The sequence below is a fragment of the Teleopsis dalmanni genome, chromosome 2 (assembly GCF_002237135.1).
Source record: "Teleopsis dalmanni isolate 2A chromosome 2, ASM223713v2, whole genome shotgun sequence".
Taxonomy (NCBI): domain Eukaryota; kingdom Metazoa; phylum Arthropoda; class Insecta; order Diptera; family Diopsidae; genus Teleopsis; species Teleopsis dalmanni.
The window spans coordinates 221,647,417-221,663,552 of record NC_051847.1 but is presented as its reverse complement, the minus strand read 5'-3'; the positions used below and the strand labels follow the sequence as shown (position 1 = coordinate 221,663,552).

Below are 16,136 nucleotides of genomic sequence, written 5' to 3'. Positions count from 1 at the left end.
CAGTTCACTTCTTTAAGCGTTTTGAATATCGAAAAAGCGTTTAACCCAACCATCGAAGTTGATACGATGTCTGTACCGGACGAACAGTTATAGAGCAGATGAATGACATTTTCCTTTTTATTCTCTGACCCACTCCTGAGTTACAACAGTAATCAATAAAAGAAACCCCTAACCGATCGGCATGTCTGCTCACTAAACAGTTTCATATAACGGCAACTATACTATACTATACTATACTGTACTATATAACTATACTATACTATTTACTCCATGTATTTAGCAAATTATATTCAAATATATGCTTAAGGCAAGCATTTATGGCTAGTGTACCGCGTACTCTTAGTCACATATTAACAACCGCCTTATTGTATATGATGAACATAATGTGTAAGCATCAACTCCCTGGAATCACACAAGTATGGGACCAACCATCCACCCACTCTTATTTTGAAGCAATTTTCAATTTCCTTTCTGATGAAGCACATCGCAAGAGCAAATTACATACCACACTCCGTTTAATATGATTTCAAATTGCCAGGGAAAAAATATTGCACGTTCTTGATTGGCCTTCTTAGCAAACTGCAACAACAACAATTCTATATGTACGAATACAACAGCAATTCTTTTTTATTATTCCTTTACTTAAAAGGACGAAAGGACACAATTTAGCAATTTAGTTATATTTTCAGCAAAAAAAAATAAAAATGGAAGCATAAGTAAAACTTGGTTTCTTACAAAATTCTCGGAAACGCTGAACAAGGGAGCAACTGCAAAGTGCAAATGAACGACCATTTATGCTTTTGTGAAGTGAAAGAAACTGCTGTGGAGAATTCTTAACGAGTTGCAAGTTGTAAGACATTAGCGAGTGTAAAGGACATTCTTCAAAAGAATAAGCAGTAAATTATACTTAAACGTTGTCGTCAGATAGTTAATTGAATAGAAATAAGATTATGGTATATGCAAGTTGGCTTCTGGTGAAGGTGTAGAGATGTAGAGGTGTAGCAGTGTAGAGGTCAATTTGCTTCAATTGAAGGACTATTAAGGATGTACGCTAACATGCATTTGAATAGGTATTTCTTTTAATTAAAGATTGTCAAAAGAAATTGACTGCCTGCTTGTTTTACTGACAATTCCAATTCTTATTCTTAATAATTAACTATTTTAAAGCTTTAAAAAATTTAATTAATTATATCAATATATAAATTTTGTAGTACTTTTTAAACTCTTAAAGTTATTATAGGTATATTTAATACTTACAATATATATAATACTATAAAATTAATAGCAAAACAATAAATCCAAATAATCATTCGAAACCCATTACTTCTATAAATAATTTATCATTGATATCTATAACTGCAATCAATAATCTATAATCTATATCTATAATAATCTATATCTATAACTCTAAATAATCAGGCACTTCTTTTATTTGTGACATGTAATTCATCAAATTTTGAAATACACTGCGAGCAACACACTTCATAGGATACAGATTTTTTTATCAAATATAAGATAAGCCCTCATTTCACACTGACCATAAATGCCATAATCTGTAATAATATATATCTTACGCATCTGGTAGCGCTAAATAGGGCTCAAGTAGGCCTAACTAGAACAACAGAAGTTATTCAGAAATAGGATTATTTAGCTGAATAGGGTACACTCTAAAAGAACCCAATCGATATAGTCACTGACGTGGAGTCCGCAAGGTGCTCTACGACTTTATGCACTTGCAAATGACTTTGGGCAGAACAATAATGCAATTAAGATAAATTGCATAAGGGAATAAATATTATTCATGGAACGATGCCGTTACCTATTACAATAATTAAGTTCAATTTAAATTGACAACACCGGCTCTACACTACACTCAGGACAAGAGTTCATATTTATATATGTTATGTAGCTGTTTTAGCATATAAGACCTATACAATCAAGAAAGTATATATGATAATTACTATTTCAATTTACTATTCCTTAAACTTACAATGTGGTGTGAATTGCTATTAAAAAGAACAAACTTTTTTAATTTATTTTAACTCATTCCCACTTTTGCCCTGATTTTTCAAATATATAATTAAATTTAAATGAACTTTTTTTGACTATTATATAAGTGCTTGATTAAACCGGCAGCGCTAATGATTTATTTTGCAACCCCAAATTTTTAGAAGCATCTTGAACTAAAGTGACATTCCGTGATTGCCGCCAGTACAAGGCGAGACATATTAGTAAACCCACATCTCGATTAAAATCCATGCAAGTAGTATTTTAAAAATATTCTGTTTGCCAAAGTTAACTGTATTTATAAAAAGAAGGTATCATCTAAGAACGATGGGTTAAAGAGAGTATACCATGTCTTCAGACATAACAACTAGTACCTTATGACATTCTGTCTGCATAACTTAGCTGTGGAGTTACCTATTGTTCGAAAATATTGTTCTAATAAGTAATTGGGCATCTTTGTTATTTAACTGTTCATTTTTTTTTTTAAATAAGTTGAAATATATAATCATTTATATATATTGAAATATATACCTAACCATAACAATATAAAATCATTTTAAAAACTATGATGTTTTTATGACATCAATACTTTTCAGAATTTTATATATTATTATAGGACACACATTTAGATTATCATAAGTATAAAAAAGACTAAGAAGATATTTGATCATCTTTTGCTTATAAAGTCAATAGTACATATTATAAAACGCATCTCCAAAAGGTTCAATCTCGAATATGATGCCTAATATCCTCTTTAAGCTGAGATTTCTATATATTAAAGCTACGTTCTAAACATTTTCAGCTTCTTACTCCTTATTACAACTTCAAGAGAAGTAATAACTCATAGTATACCATCAATGATGCAACAGAAACTCACTATAAGATTGACATATCTATGGAGTATGTTATATTTCTTTTATTTAGAAACCGCCAGCTGTAGTACAGATATCTGCATATCGAATAATCGTTGATGGTTGCCTTCATAACGTAATACTAACTATATCTGATATTTTCAATCAAACCATAATTTTCTACACTGACTAAATTCAAAGTCGTAACTCTTAAGTCAATACTGACTTAAGTCATGCTTAAGTCATGAGCTTTGCTAACTCAATTCACACTTAAGTCAGTTTTTAAATCAACCTTAAATATTTAACAAATGATAGAATTAGTTTTAGAAGAATATAAATATTAATTTAAAAATTCACATAATTTTTATGGTAACTATTTTCCAATTCTCTTTAGTCGCACGTTTTGATGTATTACCCTTCACCTGCAGTACTTAGGATTTAAGTAAATTTTACTTTAATTCACTACAACTGTTTCAATCCTAATATTTAATTATATAATTTGAAAAAGAAAAGAGTTTTTTTCTATTCAAAAATATACTATCTCATTGTTAAGACAATAATAAGTTTTTATTTGGCCGTGCCGACGACAGACAAGAGAATCAATTTTTCGTACTCCCCACCAAAAACACAACGACTACACATGACAATCGCAACATACAAGTATCTTGTATCTTGTATCTTGTATCTGAAATGAAATGAATTGAAATGAAATGAATGCAATTGCTTATTTGTATAAGTATTTGTATATCTGTACTTTTGTTTACATTAGCCGATAATAATAATATTATGGAATTGATGATGTTGAGGATGAACTCTTGAAGTATGTTAACCAGCAAGCAGCAGCGAAGGAGTTTTTCGTTTCAGATATTAAAAAAGTGCACATTGATTATTTTCGTCTTCTGCGTGTATTTGTTTTTCCATAACAATTTATTTACAACACTAAACCCAACAATTCAAGTGAACAAGTACTTTCTAGCCGTAAAGAGTTGACGCATGATTAGCGCATTCGTGCATATTTAATGGAAGCTGTGCATCTATTTTCCTGAATCGTACCTCATCGTTTGTTGACAAAGGTCACCGATTCGATGCCTCCACTTGTCATCCACCAAAGTGTAATGTTTTCGGGAAGGCGTGTTTTGTGAATCAAAATTTCTGTACCGAGTGTTTATAATGTTTGGTGTTGATAGCATCATAGGAGGACATATTTTTACTCCTTTTATTTAAATTATACTTCATTTGTACGTATTTTGTACAGATTGTAACTGCAAGATGTGTTTGTGTTTTTAATATGTGCGCCTATAACGCATGTTTTGTAAACAAAAAGAGTTTTTTCCTGTGCGCCTCTTCTGACATGAAGAGGAGCTGCTTTTGCAGGAAGAAGCTGTCGAGGAAAATGTTTATATTTGCATTTATAAAATGTTTTATACTTTTTATTATTTGATAGCCATCCTCAATTCAAATTAATGAATATAAGTCCTTAGTTGGATTGATACATTAAATCGAAAGAATAATGTACAGATATTTAAATTTGTTATTGCTAAAAACTTTACATCACATATGTCACATCATATATGTCAGGATGTGTCATTATCCTATGATTCGAATCATTATCACCTTCACTTTATATGAAATACATATCATTAGACTTACCGCTTATGACATTTACTGTTCTAAGCCAGTAGATTTGATCTTGCCCAACTCTTGCCCAAAGTGGAAGTGAGCAATTGCATGCTAAACAGTTACTCAACATTTACAAACCCAGCCTTTGTCTGCAATACCATACATTCATCTCACAACTCTAAAGCCCATATACAATCCTACTGTTTATCCCTTTTCCTCAACACGTTTTATTAGCATGGAAAGTAATATGAGGAAAAAACAATGGAAGATTTCAGATACCCAAATCTAAACAAAAGCAAAGCGCACTTTTTGGGCAATTATGTCTTTAGCTCTCTCACCAAGGTATCTACAGCTTGCAGTAAAAGTATCTAGCGTTTTATAGAATCTCGAAATAGTATCATAATTAACAAACAATTCAGGTCGTGTGTCCTCAGGGTCGATCTACTGATTAAGAGTGACAGAAAGCTAATCTACCTAACGGAAGTAATGAGACCCCAGGACTGACTGTAACAAATATCGTGTTGAATATGTTATAATTATCTCTTTTCTGATATATATATATTCGTTTTATGATATAAGTAACTATTACATTTTAAAAATAGAAATGATTTATTGGTTTTATCGAAACAGATTCCAGATAGGAAACTTTGCTTATGTTGTCGAAATTCCCTGAAATTATCAACTAATGACATAAAATAATTTGAGTACATATTGTTGTATAATCGGATAGTAAATCGCAATATTTCTATATTTATTCCAAACATCATTTCACTATATGAAACGAACTTTATTGACATTAGCATCAGAAACTTTAAAATGTGATGGATGATCATAAATTCAAGCATTCGATGCACTACTATCGAAATTCTATTAGTCTAAATCTTTTTATATTGTATTTGAAAAACTTTGTTATACTGGTAGGAAACTTAGTGCAAGGTCTAGGAAAGGCTTGAATAGCTGAAGACCGCAGAAAAGTATCGAGGAACTATTTATTTATATGTATACATATTATTATTATTCTTGAAAGCGAAAACAAGTACTTGTTTTAATGAAATATTTAATAGCAAGAGAAATATTTTTTTATCAGTTAATCAATTATTCTAATTTTTTGATCGGAACACATTAAATCTTTGAAGTTCTTTCATGAATTCGCTACAGCACTTTCGAAATTCTATCATCCCTAATCTCAATATACTATAACAATAAAGTATTTTCTCGTATACATTTAAAATTTTATTTATTCTTAATTATAATTTAGACACCTACGGTAATACTCAATATCTACATATTTACCTATTCTTGTATGAATGAAATTACATGATTTTTTTTATATTTTTACATAACCGTGTCATCAATTCTCTAGAATTCTTTAAAGAATAGTTTCGTACATTCTCTCATTATCACCGTAACAAGCCTAAGAAAGATTTGTTTTTTTTTTAATAGCTTTTCCAAACAATCCAACGGTGCCTCCGAAGCAATAAACAAAGTATCATTTGGAAAAATAATCGCGGAAATCTTTAAGAGCAACAAACACAGTTGCAATGAAAACACAAACATGGCGGATTAGAATGCGAAATAAAAATTGTGGAAAATTGTGAAAAATTGTGAAAAATCACAAATTAAACAGAAACAGACGCATCGATGAACTGTAGTTCTTGAGAAGGGGAACGTCTTTAAACACGTTCCATAGTATTTGAGATAGGAGATTCGAGTACAATAAAACTAGCTGCCAGATGCTAATGTTGATATTAGTGTCGAATAGTGAATTGTGAATAGTGAATAGTGAATATTGATGATGATGATCGATATCTAAGTTTGATAGATTGATACACAAAAATAATAAAGAATTTGTGGCGAAAATGCTTATAATAAATTTTCTTTTATTTTGATCAAAAATCAGATAAAAAATTTAATTGCCAACAATTTGCATACCCATTATTTAATTAACAATTGCATATAATACGAGTATATGTAGAATGCAATATAGTTCATACCTTAATGATTATCGTATACACAATATATGTGTTGAATATTTTATAGTCAAAAAAGTTAGTGGGTAGTATTATACTATATAATATCTGTTCATTATAACCAATTAGTTCAATTAATATACTTAGATTAATAGCTTCAATAGTTAATTATTAAAAAAAGATTAAAATTAATGAAGAAAATTATTAACAGTTAACAATATTGTTACAAAATTATAAAATTTGTAAAAATTTAATAAAAAAAATTATAAATGCTATTGGACTTATTAACAATTTATTTATCTTTAAAAAAATAGATCTGTGTATTCCGCATGATACGTCTTGTATCTTGTTTTGCAAAACAAATGTATTGTATATACGAGGATGTATAACCGTCAATTCCGAAATATTTCGAAATCAAACTTAGTAATTATCATAAAAAAACTCTTAAAATTTATATTTAAGTGGTCAATCTTATACATATTTTTTCATATATTTCGCATTTTCCACTTAAACTCTTTACACTTGAACCACTTAAATCATTAGTGCAATAACGAATATGCTTAATCGTAAAATAATAAGTTCAAATACAGTGGAGCAGCTTTATTCTAATATTTATATACTTTTTTATTAATATTTATATACATAAATACATATATTACTAGAGATTTTCTCAAGCAATAAATATTATTCGAAAACAAAGTATCATTTGGAAAAATAATCGCGGAAATCTTTAAAAGCGGCAGAAGAACATATTCTTCTTATCTCATTAGAAGTCCATAAATCCAAATAAATTTTATTGTTGAATAAATATTACTTTTCATACTATCACGCATATCTTAATAAGAAGACAAAAAACTTTAGAACTACACTTGGAACAACTAAAGAAATGTTGATATACTAATTGGATACCTGTGAGTTATAGGTACCTGAAATCGTCTCACTTCTAGTGAGTTAATAACAGATAAAAGAAAATTCGAAGAGAATTTCTACGACAGTAGGTTTTAATTTTCAATCCTTTTTCCGTTTTGCTATCATCGTGCCAACATACTTTATTTATATGTGATTATTTATTATTATTATTGCAAAGTATGTGCCTTTGCATAGACAATATTATGACTCATATGGATTTAAAACCTGTTATGATAACATTTAATGACGTATCTTTCTTTCAACAACTATACGTAGTTTGTCATCTGGTTTAAAAAAAGGACTTCATAAGAGTTCTTGAGTCGACTAAAACTGAATTTATAGGAAGTTAACTCTCTTGTTTGTAGATAGCCAAACAGTGACACATTAGATATAAATCTCTACTGGAGGTACCCTAATTCTACTGAGTTGTCTGTACTAATGTAGGCAATTTTTAACCACGGACATAAGCACACTAACATTATGCTTAAGTGAACTTAAGTGAACATTTGTGATTTTACACTATATTTTCGGCGACAACTAACTTAGTATATGTCAGGTTTTTTCTATCTATCAGTTATTCTCTACCTTTACAGTCTTGTATCTAATCTAACTTTTAAATATAGATACAGCCACGCATATAGGGAGGTCAGACCATTAATCGACTAATGTCACTAACCATTAGGAAGCTATACAAATATATTTTTATATTATAAATAAATGCTACGAATATTTTTTATTTATTTTATTTATTTTTATATTATAAATAAATGCAGCAAATATTTTTATTTATTTTTAATTATTTTATTTATTTTTATATTATAAATAAATACAGCAAATATTTTTATTTATTTTTAATTATTTTATTTGTCTTTATATTATAAATAAATGTAACAAATATTATTTATTTATTTTTACTTATTTTACTTATTTTTATATTATAAAAAATATAACAAATATTTTTTACTTATATTATTTATTTTTATGTTATATATATATATAACAAATATTTTTTATTTAGTTCCTTTTATTCATTTTATTCATTATGTATTAATTTATTTACTTTTTTTATTTTTTTTTTTAATTATTTATAGAAGCATATTATATATTTTTTCTCGAATCAATTAATTAATTACTACATCATTTTTTAATTTTTTTTCCGGTAGTGCTCACATATCTGCCTTTATAATTATACGGTTTCTAACCAACAAATCCCGCCGAAGTAATTAACTGGTTTCGGGTCTAAATCCACTGTTGCTTCGTTCCGATATTATTGAGTTATCCAACATACTCAAACTCGTCAGCTCTACATACTCACATTTTTCATTAAACTTAACTTTTCTCCTCATAATTAGAATTCGTATATCACTCCGAAATAGTACTTTATCCCACAGTGACGATGCATAGCCTTGACCCAATCACTTAGAACAGCTTATTTATGTACTCATACCTACTATTTTCTTACTTAAATGCAAAATACCATACTTCTTAAGCTTTGTGAACAATCGCTTTTAAATTGCAATCGATTTCTTGGCCATTCCGGCGTTTGTTACATTAAATGGAATTTTTAGGCGCTTATTGCAAAATTATTTAAAATCCACTTTAAACTGAAATGCAAAGAACAATTTTACTTTTGCATCATATTTTTTCAGAAGTGCTTTTCACTGAAAAAAAAAAAAATAAAATAAAAATTATACAATAACATTCAGATATAAATTTTTCTAATCTAATTGAACGTCTGCAATTTGCAACAAATCGCAACTGAGTATCCGGCAGAGCTGCCTGCCGCCACACTCTTCGTACATTATTAAGCCAATCATATCTGTGCAATTTATCTTTGTAATAAATCAGCTTTTACTTGTACTTACAATTAATTTATTTTTCTATTTCATCCATTAAACTATCGAAAACACTCCAAAGCCAGCTAAGGCCAGAGCACAATAACTACAATTTTTTATTTTAATTACGCGTATGATTCGTTTTTAAGTAATTTCGGTATTGAATTGAAGTGTTTTGTTCTAGTTCAGTACTAGACGTTACCTCGTCGCGCCCTCTACTCTTCGTGGCGATAGCCATTCACTGATTTATTAAAAGCAATTCACTAAATAATAGGAATAATAAATTCAATTGCAAATTCAAACTAATTGAAATCGTTCCTAAAATAACTCTAAAATTCTCTAAGTAATAATTTTAATATTCATTAGAGGCTATCTATTTCGGCTAAAGGTCAATTTACGCAGGCGATGAAATGATCGCCAAACACCATATTTGTTGCTGTTTTAAATGCCTTCCATTTTTGGTTGACATTGAAATCAACATTAAATCGCTCATCGTTCATCATTTGATCACTTGCGGAACCATTTAATCGCCTGCCTAATATGTACTTTATGAACTTTCTATTTATTCCATTAATTAGTTTTAAAAATCTTAATATGTCCAAATTGATATCACTAAAATAATGCTTTGCTAAACAAATCTCTTTCGGTATAGATCTCAAAGCGGCACACTCTATATTTCGTTGTCATTTACGATGAATAACATCCAACCTTTGGGAGACGAATTAACACTTCATACACACAGTTTGGAAATTAAATATACCAGAATAGTTGCTAGGTTTTATTTCTAGAACTCCTTTATAATCTTTTAATCTCATATAAGATTAATATTTTAATATAATCTCTTAATATTGAAACTATATATACAGATGTTTTCCATAGAAATTATTACTGCGCTTTTATTAATGTTTTTGATATATACTTTTCAATGTGTCACTTCTTGGGTGTCGTTAATTTTGGTATAGAAATTAAAAGTTAAATCCTCTTTCATCTAAGATCCAAGAGCGTTATCTTCTATTCAATGTATATATCATAACAGTTTGTCACATATTTGGCATTACATTTAATGCGTATTAGTATATAGTTTTCCAAAAAATTAATAATATTTTCTCAAAAGAGGAAGTTGATAAATATTTTTTTTAATCAATCCCAACTAAATCAGTTCGATCAATTCAACGGCGACTACTATCGGAGACTTTGATTTTGGTTATTGATATTAAAATGGTATTACAATCATACTTAATGGTTTTTTCTAATTTAAGTTAAACATATTCTGTTCGGATAACAACTTTAATATTGAACTTTAGTATTGTGAACACGTGGTTACCCACTATGGGTTCTTAATATGATATATCCGTTCATATATCAAAATTCTGTATTAACATCATGACAAATGGTTTTATTTACTAACTCAGCTCTCATTCCTTTTTTACTACTAACAAAGTCAAATAAGATATATGCTTCTAATATATATATAGAGTTTACATACCCATTTTAGTGTTGACCCATGTAAATATGCAATTATATATTTAAATTACTTATTATATTTCCAATCAATTAAATACTCTCTAATTATCTGTACTAAGAAAATATTATTATTATTATTATAAATAGTGTCACATAGTTTTAAGTTATCATGTAAAATATTCTAATTAATTTAATGTAAGAATTTTTTCAATCTCACTATAAGGGAATTGCTGTCAGATGCCAGTTTCAGTAAGAAATTTGAAACCCAAATTGTGTGTTAACAATTCGGGAGGTCCATTTTTAGTTGATGATCTTATGATCGTGTCACTGTGTTTTCAAACAACTTATCTACTTGAATTGACGCCAGGACGTTTTACTCTTGTTTACAAACATTAATTATGGTAATTGCAACAATACAACAACGTACGCAACTCCTTCCACAATTGTTTGTTTAACTTGTAACGCCTGGAAATAAGAAATATGTCGCGTCGAAATGTACAAACATCGAAATATAAATAAAAAAACAACTAATTTCTGGAGACAATAAACAAACTTACAACACAACACGCGCGCGCATGGGTACTTGACAATGTCGTCACCACATAGTGTGCCTCAAAGGACATAAACCAATTGGTCGTCGGTTTGTAGTGCGTTTGACGCACTTGTTGCATATATTTCATAATATCGGTGGGTATATTGTGGGAACTTTCTTATGAAATTAATACACATGGTATCTCATACCATGTGCAAAGGTCAGACTGATCCAACCTTTTGAAGAGTTCTTTGCAGACAATGGGTAGGTCACGGTTTCGGTTTGTACTAAAGCGTGATGTAAATAATGACGTGCTTAGTGCAAAATGTGTTGATTCTCGCAGAACTGACTGCGACAATATCCGTCCTAACTGGGTGGCCAAAAATAGCTATAAGTATATTTGATATACAAATAATCTTAGTTGGAATCGAAGAAATTATTATATTTTTTTGTTGATCTTATTAATAGATTAGAGCTGTATAATATAATATAATAGGGCTGACGTAATAATAATATAGTGGCTTTATTAAAAGCTGTAAAAACAAGTGCAGTTTTTATTAACGACTAACATAAAAAAATCAATCAGATAAATAAATTTTTAAGCCTATACCACAAAATTGTGACAATACAATTCTACACATTAAAAAAAGAATTCTTAAACAAAACCGTAACAGAACCAAGTCGAAATCCATATCGCTTCTCAATAATAAAATAAAAAAAAACTAGGTAATTAAGTAATACTAGGTAATACCCTGATAAAAATAACTAACTAACTTTATTCATATGTCCACTTGATATTCCTAGATTTTAATAAATTCATAGATATAATTGATGATTATAGATAAATTGATTAAAAGATATAATTTAATGATTATAGATATAATTGATTATAATATACTCATAGATAAAAGGATTGGAATAAAGCAGGCAACTACTCACGAAACCTAAATCTTCCCTCCAGAATTTTAACACCAAAAATATAACAATAACATTTTTTTAAAGAAAATGTCCATTCATAATTTAAAATTAAATTTTAATTTTCAATTAAATTTTATTAAATGTTTAAAAATCTTATATCAAATAATAATCAATTAACGCAAAAATTAAAAGTTATATGGTTTTAATTTTTTTTATATTTATTTATTTGCAGGCTAATAGGTCACACAAATAGAAATAAAAAACTATAATTTATTATTTATATTTAAAAACAAATCATGTTATATTAAAATATTTATTCGATATTTCGACGATCTTCGATAGTCATCTTTAGGAAAACTGTATCTGAGCGCTATCTTTACAGTGCTTCATCAATATATATAGTCAATGACCTTGATATCGTAATTTCGCTATATAATCAGCGGTCTTTCTCTTACCCATGAATCGTCTTGTTTTCCTTATGCGATTCGCTTCTGTGTATTGCGTTCCGACTTTAGAAAAACTGGCCAACTTACACAATGTGCTTTTTCAAGACGATTGGTAATAGCAGCTACCAAAGTTAGGATCAAAGGACACATATACTGAAGATGTGAAAGTTCAAGAAAACTAAAGACGAATTTTCTTTTTATATAAATGTTAAAGAAAGTTCGCCACAAATTGTTGTTTCCAAGCACTTTAAAAAGTCGAGTAACTACTGCTGTGAGAATAGCACGAGTAATATATTTTACAATATAATCATAATTGATTACTTTTTTAAAATCAGTAAGCAATATAATATATGCCCTATAAATAGAATCCTCTATACTCATAAAAATAAGCTTCTGCTATAATAACCTATAGTGAAAAATATAAGCCCTATAAGTAGAAACTTTTTCTTCAAGAATATTAAGCTGTTGTTAAACGACCCACCGGAAAAAAATTGACATACCTACGAAGTTTAAATTGAAGCATTTTATAAAAGGTTATAAATTAGGAGATTGCAATGAAGAGGTAAGAGATTGCTAAAGAGTAAGGAAACGAAGTGACTGAGGAAGTACTGATTTACATCGGATTTTTTTTTTAAGTGAGAAAATGTATCAAGGATACTTTTGCAATATAATAAGATGATTATAACAATAATTCTTACCGTTCAATAAAAATCGTTAAAATTTATTTATCTTTATCGCAAATTTTTTTTTATGTAGTATAGGCGTTTCTTTAAATAAACATTCGATTTGAACTCAAAAAAGTACCGATATATATATATATATATCAAATATTAAAAATAATAGAAAACCCTCAGCATATATATACTTTAAATACGAGTACTTACCTTTAAAAATATTTTTCAGATAAAATTTTAAAAAAATGTGTGTTAATGTGTGTATTACATTATTTTTTATTTTTATATTAACATTTAATATACAATTTTTATTTAAAATTACTAAAGCTATAAAATGTTTGAAAATCAATTCGTAATTCATAATTCTTTGGTTTACAGCTGCATGAAAAATATTTTTGTTGGGATAGTTTTAAGAAGAAACCGTTTTAAAATAATGCAAAATTATAAAGATATTTAAAAAGGTATTTACACAAAAATAATTTTAACTAAAACTTTACTAATATTAAAATAGTTTTATCACAAGCGCTCATATAGTCTGCACTTAATGCAAAATTGCTGCACTTCCGTTTATCCTTTTACACTCCACTCATACATACATCCTTCGTTCATTTCTCTGTTCGCTAGCTTTAAAGAATTTAGTCAATTTCTACGTTTTCCTCACAATCCTCTGAAGCTGATTGACTTTCCGATCCACTTTCAATCGCTTCAACTGCAGACGTGCTTTTTGTCGGAATAGGACTCGATCTGGCACTTCCGTTACTAGTGCTTTGATTTGCATGTGTCGGCGACGAAGATGCTGAAGAGGAGTTTATATAATTAATACCATTTTCAGTTTTCCCAAAGTTTAGAACACTTTTGGAGGCGTTGAGTGCTGGCAAGTTTGAAGGTAGATTTGCGGCTTGTTGACTTGGTGGTGGTATGGGTTGAGGTATTTTCGCACCATGCGGATAAAATGGATATGAAAAAGGTAACTGAGGCAGCGATACTCCTACTCCATATGCCATTTGTAGCTAAAATATTATAGATATATAATACACTATTATTAATGTTTAAAAAAAAGACTTAAGAAACTTAATCAAAATGTGTATATAATCATATTTCTATCTAATACTTGATTAACACAAGAGTCTTGTTTGTAATTCAAGCCGTCAAAAATATTTTCTTATTAAAAAATTGTTCTTATGCAGAAAAACCTATAGTTCATTTCTTGTAATGCAAGGAGTTCTGGAACTACTTATCAGAATCGTGAAAAAGTTATTAGCTACAAAAATCATCCTAAGAGTTCCATGAAATATACTGGTTAGTATATAATTTTCTGCTGTTTCAATTTGATATATATATAATATAATATTATATATATAATGAAGATTTAAGAAGTCATGAAATATACTAATTTATACATAATTTTCTACTGTTTTAATTTGACATATATATAATATAATATTATATATATAATGAAAATATAAAATTAATTATAATATTCTGGACTGTGAGCGCGAAAATTTTTTTCACATTTCACAGTCTGAAGTTTCTCGAAAATATTTTTCCCAGTTAATCCCAATTATAATACACACGTATATATTTTCAAATATTTGTATAATTCTTAACTCACCTGATGCCTATAAATATTCAACAACGCTGGATCTATGCCATGTGCATAACCACCTGCTTGAGGAAACATATGTGCATAAGCAGCGCTACCATCTTCACTCCTTACCAATACCTGGACGGGCACACGTTTGGTAGCGCTCAGTAACGCGGCTTCATGTTGCTGAATTTGTTTTCTTTTGGTCTTGTAACGACGATTCTGAAACCAAATTTTAACTTGAGTTTCAGTTAAGCGTAAGGTTTTGGCCATTTCTGAACGTTCAGGTCCACTTAGATATCTCTGTTGGGAAAAACGCCGTTCTAGTTCAAAAACCTGTGCATGACTGAAAGCGGCACGTGAACGCTTCTTACGATTAATAGCTGAATTTTCATCGGTAAGTGAACTGTCACTAGTGCCAACACCGTAAATAGCTGGTGGTGGAGAATCACAGTCTGTAAATAATAAAAATTATAGAAATAATAGAAATTATAAAAGATATTATTTCGCAAATATAGTGACTATAATTAACAATTATAAATAACGATGTAATGTATTACAGTTATATTTTACTCTTAGAGTTACATTAAATATTGTGAAGCTGTTGCTTACCGGAATCATTGTTTGTGCACCTTCTCATATCGATTGGATGACAATCACGATTATTTCCATTCCCCATATTTAGAACATTGCTATTAGTCCCAAAAAAATTACCCAATTTGTGTTGCATAAAATCGGTGTGATTATTATTATCCAAGGCAGAATAATACTGAATGTATTCACTGCTTGCCACATTATTCATTTTAATTTCGCGACTGTGATTCACACGATCCGGCGGCGATATAGCACACTGTGTTGCCAATTTACTATAAAGATTTATGTCACCCGCGTTACGGCAACAATTCTCGGAATTGTTTTCCTCAAGCGATTTTCGTCGACTCAATTTAATGGATAAAAGATCCGTTTCAGATTCCAAACCGCCGGATAAACGACGATGCTCTAAATGCGAACCATTAAGTGTATTATTATTTCGCGTTAAAATATCATTTATAGAAAATGGGGTTGTGAGTGTTTTACTGAGTCCCGATATAGCACTATTTGCACTTTCCATATTTGTTAACATTTTACTTAGCCGTAGCAATAAATATTGAATACTGAATATTTTTAATTGTTATTTTAGTCTATTTTTTTGAGTACTCTGCGTACAAGTCTCTATGGATTGAACTATGCGAGACGAATGCGACTTTTCACCACTGCTCCTGCTGTTTAAATACCACGGATCATTGACGTACCCTCTAATTGCTCATCAGCAGAGTGTGCGCGCT

General features: G+C 29.3%; 1 protein-coding gene across 1 annotated transcript; it reads right to left on the bottom strand.

The window, feature by feature from the left end:
- Positions 1-13,755: 13,755 nt before the first annotated feature.
- Positions 13,756-15,922, bottom strand: LOC119676795 (homeobox protein bagpipe). The gene is made up of 3 exons (XM_038088054.1): positions 15,424-15,922; positions 14,839-15,266; positions 13,756-14,236 (listed from the first exon to the last, which is right to left on the bottom strand). The coding sequence occupies exons 1-3, from the start codon at positions 15,920-15,922 to the stop codon at positions 13,862-13,864; spliced, it is 1,302 nt and encodes a 433-aa protein (XP_037943982.1). The 3' UTR covers positions 13,756-13,861.
- Positions 15,923-16,136: the final 214 nt, after the last annotated feature.